The sequence below is a fragment of the Acyrthosiphon pisum genome, chromosome A3 (assembly GCF_005508785.2).
Source record: "Acyrthosiphon pisum isolate AL4f chromosome A3, pea_aphid_22Mar2018_4r6ur, whole genome shotgun sequence".
NCBI lineage: Eukaryota > Metazoa > Arthropoda > Insecta > Hemiptera > Aphididae > Acyrthosiphon > Acyrthosiphon pisum.
In genome coordinates, this window is record NC_042496.1 from 30,337,335 (window position 1) to 30,350,218 (window position 12,884).

The 12,884-nt window shown below is 29.2% G+C and overlaps 1 protein-coding gene across 3 annotated transcripts in view; it reads left to right on the top strand.

Annotated features, from left to right (window-relative positions):
* LOC100161455 overlaps window positions 1-12,884 on the top strand; it is a 34,800-nt gene that overhangs the window by 20,693 nt on the left and 1,223 nt on the right. For all 3 annotated transcript variants that reach the window (XM_003240980.4, XM_029491226.1, XM_001948545.5), the window contains 14 exons: window positions 1,843-1,923; window positions 2,328-2,404; window positions 2,482-2,875; window positions 2,947-3,119; window positions 3,189-3,324; window positions 7,302-7,453; window positions 7,786-7,935; window positions 8,017-8,596; window positions 8,674-9,236; window positions 9,336-9,650; window positions 10,020-10,216; window positions 11,734-11,990; window positions 12,082-12,308; window positions 12,490-12,863. In XM_003240980.4, coding sequence (XP_003241028.1) covers window positions 1,843-1,923; window positions 2,328-2,404; window positions 2,482-2,875; window positions 2,947-3,119; window positions 3,189-3,324; window positions 7,302-7,453; window positions 7,786-7,935; window positions 8,017-8,596; window positions 8,674-9,236; window positions 9,336-9,650; window positions 10,020-10,216; window positions 11,734-11,990; window positions 12,082-12,308; window positions 12,490-12,863 — 3,676 coding nt within the window. The remainder of the gene's footprint in view (window positions 1-1,842; window positions 1,924-2,327; window positions 2,405-2,481; window positions 2,876-2,946; window positions 3,120-3,188; window positions 3,325-7,301; window positions 7,454-7,785; window positions 7,936-8,016; window positions 8,597-8,673; window positions 9,237-9,335; window positions 9,651-10,019; window positions 10,217-11,733; window positions 11,991-12,081; window positions 12,309-12,489; window positions 12,864-12,884) is intronic.

The following is a 12,884-nucleotide window of genomic DNA, read 5'->3' on the forward strand; positions in this document are numbered from 1 at the left end:
AACTACAGTGGATTTCCGTTATATTTTTGTTAGGTATAAGAAATAATAAGAAGTAAAAAAAATACAATAATATAATAAAAGTACAACAGTTACATTTATTAAATAAATATTAATTATATATGAACTGACTATATAATATAATATTACATGACGTATATAATACAAATATAGTATTACGTAAGTTATAAATATACATTTTATAGACAATTTTGTATTTTTGGACTTTTTGTTCGGCAATCAAAAAATGAAACCGGACTTTTTGTACAACTTTTTTCATTCCGGACTTTTCGTCTGGGATTCTTTACAGTTGTACTAGTTTTACACAGTATGCGTATCTCCTTCACCTCCGACCCGTGTCGTAGTTCTCCACTTTTCATTGGTTTATTTCGTTCTATGTTAATTATGTACGTATATGATTGATATCCAATATGAAGTGGTGTACTACGATAAAGACGAAGTAAAAAGCGGAGGATGCGTCTCAAAATACTGTGATGATACCAGATATCTAATATTTGTCATGCTGCTAAGACCAATACCTAGTATACCAATACCTTCATAACTTGAATAGAGTATAATGTGATAAAATACCATTAAGCTGATTAATTTGCTGAACATTATTTTGAGGTTTCTTGAATAAAGATAAGAACACTGCATAAACCATAGATAGTCGTCTCCTTATCATTGAAGTCGGCCGCCATTTACACAGCAGGGAATGTTTTCAAAATAATATTATCACAGTATATAATATTATGTATAAATGTAAAATAAATAAATAACTGCCTGCTTTATAAATTGTGGCCCACTTCAACATTGGTCACAAGCTCACAACCAGCATTCGGAACGTTCTCTAAAAAATTGAATTCATTCACGTTCACGTTCAGTGCTTAAAAAAGGAACTCGTTCACGTTCATATTTTTTTCAAATGAACAGATTCACGTTCTTTGAAAATATAAATGCGTTAATTTGGTTTGTTCATTTAATTTTTATGTATCGTTTAAGGCCGGGGGCTATACACAGCGTATTCCGCAGCGTTTAAAACCCGGCGGAATACGCCGTGTATGGCCCCGGCCTAAATATTAATACCTACATTATCGTGGACATCATAATATTATTGTTGTTTTATGTCTAGCAATGTCCTTTTGAATCTCACGTATTTTATTTTTATAATTCGTAATATAATATTATGTATTATGATAGTATAACCATTGATTATAAATACTAATAATATTATCAATCAATATTTATTAAATAGTAAATAAATTTGAACGTCTTAAAAATCGTTCAAACTCATGGTTGCTCACGTTTATTTGAAAATAACGAGTGACGTTCATGTATCTTTCACTAAATATGAATGTGTGTTCATTCCAAACACTGGTCACAACTGCATTATAAAGAGTAGTATAAAGATTAAAGACTTAGGGCCAGTATTACCATCTCCCGTTAAATTTAACCCACTCTGTTATAAAATCTGTTATCAGCCAGTTAAGCGTATTCGAAGAATACCGATGATTGTAATACTGGCCCTTAGACGGCTATCTAGAAGTGTTGTATATATCTATGGCATAAACTATTTTAATCAAAAAAGAATTTATTAAAATAGTTTATAAATAAAAATATTTACCTCCCCTAAGAATCTAGAAAATAGTTATGACACCTTCAGAATTCAAGTATCAATAAATTTAAATTCTTACAATATAATGGCAAAAAATGCATATTTTACTTAATTCTGTTATTTAGTGTTCCTATTTAATTGATTTACTGGATATATTTATGATTTATGTAATGATTATATTTGTTGTCTTAACTTTTTAAAATATAAATATTATTTATTTTTTCCTATAGATTTCATAGAGAACAATATGTTTGGAAACCCTGAACAATCTAGCCATAATATATTACTCGGTACCCAATGTCTAACATCAGGTATGTATCAGGTGTATTTCAGCTATAAATTTCATGTAGTTTTTTAGTAATTTAAAACTAATATTCTAACCTCAAATAAATCATATTTATGTCAGACTTGTCTTTGTGAGTATGTAGAATTAAACAAAACTATTTTGAGAGTACCTAAAGACAAATAGGAGTAGTAATTTATGTAGCAGATGTTTAATATTAGTTATTAATTATTTCTTATACAATTCTTAACTATAATAAATTCTTGATTGTCCCGGGATTCCTAAAAACAAAAATGTTTTTTATATTTTTAATATTATGTTACGAGTTGCTGCCACAATTAAACTAAAAGCTGCATATCAGCTGTTATTTGTACGATAGATTTAAAGTAAAATTAATTATTGATGTGTCTGTTTTCTTTTCTATATATATAGTGAATCTAAATATTAATCATGGTTCTAATGACGAAAGGTTTCCATCACAGACTACTGGTGTTAAGAGTTTAAAAAAGGTACATACATTTTTTATTAAAATAAGAAATATACAATTTTGTAGACCTAATATTTTTATTTTACTTATTGTGTTTAGGGAAAAGTAAACACTTTAAAAATAAACTCAAGTGCATCTGATGACAGTGATCTTAATATGTGGATGAATGTAAAAACAAATCGTGAAGTTATTCTTCCAAATTCCGAAATATTTCTTGAAGAAGGTCAACAAATTGTTAATAATGGTGCGCCTGTAGATGGCACAATATGTTGTTTAATAGACACAGCATATACGAAAGATTATATTAGAAAAGTACGAGAATTGCCGATGAATGTAATGAAAACACGATTAGCTTTTAATGAAATGTCTGCTCTGCCAAGACTATTGGGTCTTTTTAAATGTATGGACAGAACCTGCACAAAAATTTTCAGCTCTAAAGATTTATTTAAATTGCATATGAAATTACATTTTTCAAATGCAGAAAAAAAAAAAAGTAAAAAGTTTTATTTAAAACTTTATTCATACAAAATAATATGTTTTCTTATTAATCTTTGTGTGTTGCAGAAAATCAAATTTACAATGTTGAACAGTTTAAAATGTGTGCCTATTGCTTTAAATTGTTTGATGATGAAGAATCTTTGGCTAACCATATTTCTGAAAAATACACATTTTGTGAATACTTTTGCCCTCATTGTTTTTATCGTGCTTATACTGCCTCTCATGTTTTGATCCATCAGGTAATATTATTTTTATCTATAACTTTAATATTATAATTCCTGTGTATAAAAATATTTGTATATTTTCAGTCTGTAATTCATACCAACATATCCAAACATTGTATAATAAAACTTGAATATGATGACGGTGTTTGCAAATATCCAAAAGAAATGTTACTTGTGGTAGACTTCAAGGAATTTGTATTACCTTACAAATGCAACGTTGGTAAGTTTTTCTGTTATTTAATATTTTCAATATTTTGTTAGTTATTGGTTTAAGTTTAAATATCCAGTGTAGTCAGTTGTATATTTAAAAATATAGTTCCCCAGGTTCACAATGTAGTAGCGCCCCTTTTCCAGCATAATTATAAAGTGCTTAAGTGGTGACATAGTTTCCCAACTTTTCCACTTACCCACAATACCGAAATAACCTCACAATAATTTGTCAAATCTCGTAACGCCCCAAAACGACGACTGTTGTCACCAATTTGTTTCAAAATGTACACCTTTCTAAAATAATTTCCTTAACTCTTACACAACACCAATTTTGACCCGACAACAACGACTACAAACGACTTAGTCATCGCAATCCACATCAAAATGTCTCCCTTTTGGGGAATGGAACCACGATTTCCCCCAGTCATGCGTGACAGGCGGTGATATACTTACCTTACTAATACCACAGAATAGAATAATACTACTGAGCTACTAAGAACTAATTATTAATTACATTTTCCTTTCCATTTTTACATTATATGGCTGTAGCATTATTTTTACCACAGGTAGATTAAAAATGTTGTTTTGCCGTTTTTATTTTACATTTTTGTAATTTTTTTTATAAATTTAAATTAATTAATTTGTTACTTCCATTATTAAACAGTAAACCATAATACAATAATATTATGATGAATTGTAAAATGTAATAACCCCTATAATATAGTGATTGTCGACTGTCGCTATTAATAAACGGCTTCAATAATATTATTGGTATGAACTATGAATAGATTAGACACATTTTAAAATCTATATTTATAAAAATGAATGTTTGTGTGTGTGTCCTTTATCTATTCCTTAACTGCTAGACCGATTGCGATGAAATTTGGTATAGGGAAGGTTAGACCTCTGGGAAGAAGATATTAAGATATTAAGAAGTGCTCAAACAGAGATTTTAGCACCTAATGTCTCCAGTTCGAACCACGGTTTCGGTGGACCAATTTTTCGCATTATTTTTATTTTTCCTTTTTAATTTGTTTTGTTTATCTATGCACGTTGCTTACGATATAATATGAATGTTTAGTTTTTTTTTATTCATTGGATTTTAGTACAGTTAGGTAAGGTTAGGATTTTATATTAATTGATTGCATTAATCCGCCGTAGGTTGAATTAAGTAAAAACGACAAACTTGGTATAACTGTTAAACCTTAATGTTAAATTATACTCACTTACATACAAACCAAACAGACACGGGGTCCGCGATCTACCGCAGGTTGATTGCCTACCTAATAATATACGCCTGCGAATATCACGGACAACGTCAATGGAGATGGCTATTAAAATATATTATTTACACTTAAAAAGGCATTGCTTCCTCAGCGTTAGTTTTTTTTCGGGGCAACGCCGGGTGATTCAGCTAGTAATAAATATTAATCGAGCCACAGCTTTAGATTAGTATAATAAGTACTATAGTTAATAATGCAAAAAATTCGGGACGTAATCTTTTTGTCGTAATTCCGAATTCGGTTACATCTTTTTTTCATTTTTGGGATGCAGACGATATTGTACAGTTATAACTCACTTTATATGTTTTATTTGATTTGCATGAACATTTTGTTAGTTCTAGTTAAATTGTAAAATGATTAACGTAACGTGTAGTTAAAATAAGAATGCATAAATGCTCATAAGTATTGGGTACTTTAAGAGGATGTCAGCGCACTATTCGTTTTCTCTCTGGCCCACGCGCAACATAGACAAAACGCATTTACGCAAAATCATTTTTTCTATTCGTTTAATTAATCTTAGAGTACAGTCACCTATTAAAAAAAGATAGAGAATAATATTTTTGAGGGAATGACATATCGATTTTATATTTTATTATTATTTGACTTTGTATTCGACTTTCAAAATAAATAAAAAAATGTTTTAATTTAAATGATGTTAAAATTGTTTTGAGACAATATTTACACAAATCGATATGTCATTCCCTCTCTATCTTTTTTGTCATGGGTGACATTACTCTAAGATTACTTAAACACATAGAAAAAATGATTTTGCGTAAATGTATTTTGTCCATGTTGTGTGTGAGCCAGAGAGAGAAAACAAATGGTGCGCTGACTTAGCCTCTTAAACATCAAGCATTGCACCCTTTATAGGCACTGAATGTTCAGTATCGGTTGATATACATTTGTTATAAATTTATTCAAAACATAAATATTGGATCATAATTCATAAGTACGTGGGAACATATAATTTATATAGTTCAAATTTTAATAATTTTGTCGAAATCACGATCGTTTACATATTATTTTGTAAATAATCAATTATAATATAGTAGCTAACGTTTGAAAATGTAATGCAGTGTTTGTCATTAGTTCGTTTACGATAAAAAGTATCTTTATGGTATGTCTAGAGGCAGTTGGTATAAAAGTTATTGGCCTTTAAACCTAAAGGCAACTAGTATATTATATCCTTTACCTGCTACTAGGATTTAGGGTTCATCATTTACACACATACTGCTACCAACAAATTATTGGCCTGCTATAAAATGTCTACGGGTATGTACACCACAAATTCCGCTGGAAGCGCTAGCAGCCTGCTAGGTTTTTGTTTAATTTGATAAGAACATTTTTTGTCGTCGCTTTAACAAGGATCCTTATATTTTGGTATTCCGGACTCCGGTAATCCGCCAGTCTGGTCCATATTATAAGCCGTGGTCCGTGGATATACTATTATATTTAATATTGTTTTACAACCGTTTAATTAATTTGCGATACACGCGGACACTTAGATCATAATATACAGTATTTATAATATTAAAGTGAATATTTGTATTATATAATCCAAGCTGACACCATACTGTAGGGACGTAGGGTTCACTTACTACTTGGCAACGGCGCTATACTGGTGTAAGTGGAATAATATGTTATCATTAATAAATAATATGCGAGACCAAACTACTGTCAAAATTAGTTGTGTCATTTTTTTCTGTACTCGTGTGGATAAAATGTACACTGTAGTATCGTAATAATATGAAATTTACTTTATCTACTACACTAGCGATAATTACATCATGAAAACCATGACAAATAGTCATGATGCAAACGCAAACCGTGTGTTCTAGTCACAGTCCACAGATTTCTGTATATTACTATATAAATAATTTTACCATTAAAAACAATGTTATTCCTAATACTTTTTGTATAATTAATGAAATGTTTTGTCGACCGACAAAATGGCGGCCGTCCACAGCGGCACAGCTGAGCTTCACTTTTAACGATTTAAATAATTATTATAATATACGAATTCCTTATCTATATATGTCTAGACGTCTAGCATAGAAGACGTCTATGGCTCTAGTCTGCTGTATTAATTAATGTGGTCATATATTATCTTGTAAATATGAACATAACACATACCGTCCTTATCAGTGATCTTACAAAATCATACTAATTACGTGTATATAATCGTGTCATAAGTGTAAACAAACTGCCTCAAATTATTATCAGTTCATGGGTACATTTTTTTATGGGCCGCAAAAACACATTTATTAAAATTTATTTAGCCTCAATATTACAAGAATGTCGTATCCATATTTATAAGATCTGTTATCGTGGTCTAGTCAGTGCACTCGGATGGAAAGTATAGGAGTAAATCTGTTATCAGTTATAATATTTTGTAAACATCGCCCTGTAGGCTTTTGTGGTCTGTTGGCACTTCTAGGCGTCTAGACCTATTATGGATGCATAGATAATATAATACATGAATAATATATTATAATATAGTATTAATATATGTTATTTACGTATGGTAGCTAAACTTCAATGATATCGTGTACTCGGCTATCTTGTTGTCTACGAGTGACGAGAGTGTACATTAATACTTATTTTATTTGTTGATATCAATAAAAAATAAAAAATAGTAATAGTTCATTTTTTTTAGTTCTAACATCATCATTAACAAACTTTATTTTAACTCGGATTTGTTAAGGTTGCTGTGGTTTCTCTTGTTATTTGCAAAACGAATTTGTAGAGCATTTGAATCAAGAACATCAACAGTGTGATAAATTCTGTTGTTACATTTGTGCTAATAAAGATGACGGTGAAGGATTTTTTGCACTCCAACCAAATTTAATGATTACAGTAAGCATGCATGGTGTATCAGATTTAACAAATAAGGAAATCTTTAACTATCAATATTTACATGGTTTATTTTAAAATTCTTTTCCTTCATTTTGTTACTTGTTAACATTTATCAGGTTTTACAGTTTTCACCTTTAGATTGTAATTGTTTGTTAGGTTTTTAATTTGTCATCAATTGAATTTTGTACATATAGACATATTACATAATATTATTAAATAAAAAATATGAGATCAAAGTGATTGTAAATCATGTAATTATAAGATAGGATAATAAAAAATATATTTCACAATTAAAATAAAATGTGTGTTAATTAATTCTTTATTTTTTACAGCATTTTAAGCTTCATAACTTAAATAAATATCAATGTATTTTTTGCTTATTTGGTACTGAAATTAGTGATTCAATGATAAAGCACTTAGCATTAGAACATTTTGAATATGAGCCTTTATGCTTGGAGCGTTCTACGGTATCTGATAATTGTGTACGCATATTTAATCACAATAATTAATAAATAATTACATCAATGAAATGTTTTTAATCATTTAAATACTTACTATTACAGGAATCTAAAAATATTAGAAATCTGAAAATTTTAAAATTGACAAAGGTTATTGATAATGGAATGGTAGAGACAGTAAATTTACCCATGGAAGCAATCTCTGCTCCTGAAGTTTTGCCACAGCGATCTAAAAAAAGATCTATTGAATGTCCTGATGTCCTATCAGCAGCTATGAAATCTGCTCGAATTGATGAAGGATCTCAAGCAGCAGATACAATTGTTATTACAGTTCCCGATAGTGCACAAATGGCAGAAAGTAGTACATCAATGTCGTCAGTTATTGATAATGAATTTATAATGATTGATGATGTGAACCAAAATGATATGCAAGAAACATTAAAAATAAATCGCATTTGGTCTGAATCTAATAACAAAGAAAAAGAGCCTAAAGTGTCATCAAATGATGATATTATTATTATTGATGATGAAGACGATGATGATTTGTTAGAGAAAGAACTTAATGAGGGTCCTTCCAAACGAATATGTTTAGAGGTCGAAGAATCAATCAATGGATCAAATAAGGCCAAAAGATTGGCATATCCAATTATTGAATTGGATAAATTGTTTGTTTGTAAAGAATGTGGTAAGTATTTAGTTAAATTATTTAAAATTTTTAATAATTAATAATTTTATTTCTTAATTGAAATGTTTGGCTTGTAGAAAAAGTTTTCTCAAATGGACAAATGTATTCTGAACACCTAAACGTCTGTCCTTTTTGGGATTATTCGGCTGGAAAGAAATGTGTGCATTGTGCTAAAGTATTCAAAACTATATTAAACATGACTGAACATGTTAAACTTCATGGACCTGATCGTTTCAAATGTTCTTTATGCAATTTAAAAGTACCATCTCAACGAGCCATAACACATCATATGAGAAATAGTCATAAAATCATAAATTTAGATTTTGTACCTGAAACTTCTAATTTAACCAATTTGAATAAAGATGATTTTATTGTATTTGAAGATAAGACAATTGAGCAGAAGAAACAAAAGACGAATAGCTTATTAACTTGTACCCAGTGTTCATTTAAGGGCATCACTCGTAAAATTATTGTTTCTCATATGAAGGCTGTTCATAATGCTGAGCAAAATGTAGATTGTGAAGATAATTTATATAAGATAACGCCAGAACAACCAAATGATGCAAATAACTCAGTAAATTCTTTAATGCCTCAACAGAATGAACAACAAAATGCAAGCTTGAAAAGAAAACGTTCCACTGTGAGTTATTATATTACTTAGTTTCTAAAATTAATCAATTATCAACACAAAGCTATTTAGCATTTTGTCTATATGTTTTTTATGTTTCTTATAAATTAGAATTTTGGCAACCAGAAAGGATCACCAAAAGCAAAAACCATTATTAAAAACCAATCAAAAACTTTTTCTCCTGATACTATTGACAGTATTCCAAAGTCTCATATATTCTCAGATCCGATTAGCTGTTCATTATGTACATACAGTACAAAAGTGCGGTCCAATCTTGTTATACATTTGAATGGACATACAAAAGGACAAGATAATACTACTAAGGAAATTGTTAATCCTGTACCTTCTATTGGCAAGTGTGATCTTATGTTTGATAAGATGATCAATCTCTCTGCTAGTGCATTTGATGCTATGAATACTGAAAAGGTAAGGGCTTTTCTTTTTTACAATTGGTAATCCTAATTAATGACATTTTGATTCAAACTTTAAAAATAATATGTGATATTGTGAATTATACAATATTCAAGTTTAACACTGTGTGTTCAGGGGTGACTAGATATTGTTGATAAAAATTAAAGGGGTTCTCATTTAATTTTCTTTAAATACTACTTATATAACATTACAAGATTTACAGAATTATAGTTTTTTAATAATTAAATTATTGAATTTTCGTTACAATTTGAATTTAGTTGATTATCCGCAGAATTCGGTTATCCGTGGATGCCAAGCCATCTTATTACGCAGATAATCGAGAGTACTCTGTATATCAATATTTTTAATTATATTATTTTACAGATTAAAAGAGATGAACTTGATAAGAAAATTGTTGAAGTAGCTCCAGATGAGACTTTAAATACAGAGATATTTCCACAGTTCATTCCAAAAAATATGAGATATAAATGTTCAGTAACTCGTTGTACCTATACAGGTGTGACAGAGGATATGCTAAAGAAACATATATCAATTCTTCATCCTACCCATGAGTGTTACATGTGAGTAAATTATAATTATTTTTTATTTTTTTAAAGTTTAACATGATTCTCAGAGTATATTAATGGTTAGAAGGTAAAAGGGCGTATACGCTAATTTCCAAATTGTTCAGGAGAGCCGAAAAACAGATATTTTTATATGAACTGTGTTACAACCTTAGAACATCGTATAACACTTCAATTTGAGACTTAATATGATGTATAATGAGTTTTTACGTATTTTGTATTGATTAATTGTTCATAATTATAGCATATTATTTGTGTATTTAAAGCCAATTAAAAAAAAAATAACTTTCGCCCCTTTTTTTCTGATTGTGGCTCTTACGCCCCAAAGATATTCTATTGACTATAAAGTATAATGGATAGTTTAATATTGTTATTTGTTTTATATTATTGATTAAATTCAATAAAGATTTCTATTAAAAGTTTTTCAAAAATTGTAGATATAAACGCTTTTTACAGTACTGACAAAACCACTAACAAAAATGATAAATTGATGTAACCGTCAACAATGATGCTTATGTATTAACAAGCATAGGTGCAACTAGAACTATACTTTTGAGGGTGCACAAATTATAAAGAATTCCCAGACCCCCGGACCCATACTCTATATACAGGCTATAACAGAAAGATCTGACAAAAAAAAAAATTACGCTACTTAAACGTATGACAAAAATATTGTAGAAAAAATATTTTGAAAAAAGTTATTACATTCTAAGCCAATAACTTTTATTGTATTTATATTATCTAAAATATAGGCTTGTTTTATAAATTATAATAATTAATTATAAACAAGGAAACAATGGGCAATCTTCTATCCTGCCAAAGATAAAGAGAAATATCGTTATCCTGTTTTCTAAGTTATTTTGTTGAATATTATTAGGTATGATCAATGTTACACAAATAATTAAAAACAACATAACTGTGACCTGTTCTATTTCTATACAACATAAAATACCTACCTAAGCTAAAGATTATTTGTTATACTGTTATAGCAGGGAATGTTGACCTATAAACTAAGTATATAACTAAGTTAATAAAAACTTAGTTTATAGGTCTATGGTTTCAACATAATAGTGAATTAGTGAAGTACTCACTATTAATCACTTATTATGTTCCTCAATATACTCTAAGGTACAACTTTTTTGTATTTATTGATAATTTTTACTTCAAAATAATCAAAATATTATAGATTAAGGATTTTATATTTTGGGGGTGCACGCACCCCCCCTAGTTGCGCCAATGTTAACAAGTTTCCTTGAATGCCGTCTTTTAATTTACGTTTACACCCAGTTTTTTCATTCCCACCAATTCTATGCCGCTTACGACCACATATTAAAACATCGATTCTTGAATATATATAAATAATAACAATGTTTAGATTCGATTAATCGATGTATGATAATGTCGTTTACAACAATATGCAAAAACCTTGATTTTGAAAAAAGTCAATACTTTTTGAAATTTAATGTGTTCTTTGAAGAATCACCATGTATTTTTATAAATATTTATTTTTATAGATGTCCACATTGTCTACCCCCATGCATTATATCTAAATTTGTCGAACGAAATCAAATAGAGTTTCATTTAATGCACCACGGTGCAAATTTATATCGTTGTCAATACTGTGAGTATATTGACTTCAATCGAGTTGAAATGAGAACACACATGAGAAATACCCATCTATCAGAAATAACTAGTTCAGTACAGTCCAATATAATTGTAATCAGACAAACAATGTTAGAAGATGATAGTATTGACAGAGGTAGAAGCAAAGGTATATTACCACTATAACTTATTAATTCAGGAAATATATATTCCTATATTTCTTATATTCTTATATTTATCAATTTTATTTTACATTATAGCTCCATCTAATGTGCCTCAATGGGTATGCAATATATGCTCTAATAGTTTAAGATACACAGAAAATGAGATAAAATCACATATTGTTATGGCACATAAAGTATCAAATATGTTTAAATGTCCTATGTGTCAATTTGAACACGAGGATGATAATGCTAATGTATTTGAAGAACATTATAAGTCACAACATCCGTCGGTTGCAGTAAAGTGCTTAAGAGTGTTTGAAAAGGTTAGTGTAGATTTTTAATTGTTTTTAGTAGTATACAATGCTTAGAATTAACTGTATTAAAATATTTTAAAACTCAAGATATACATTAAAGGGATACCCAGATTTGAACTTATAATAAATAATAAATATTAACCCAGAATTAGTATTGAGTATAATTTCTAAAGTTATGTGAATTGTTTAGATTTCTGACAAAGAAGAGTTGCACAAACAATCCAAACATTTAGGTGGTACGGAGAACATACTAGAACAGCAAGCTTTAGAAAGTATTGAACCTACACTTGTACCTCCTACTTGTCGAGGAATTCCTATTGAATCAACACCTTTGAAAACTTCCAATAAATCTCGTGGTATGGCAAAAAGTCCAAAATCAGCTACTAAAAGCTCTCCAATTCAACCTCATAAACAGAAAACGTTAATAGACGTTTTCAATAAGAATGATAAGTTAGGAGCTATATCTTCAAATGGTTACTTTGTTTGTCCTAAGTGCTGTGTATTTGAAACTATGAATATAGAACTTTTCCGTGATCACTTATACAAAGAGGTCAATTATAAAACGTAAGCAGTTTTTTTCCACAT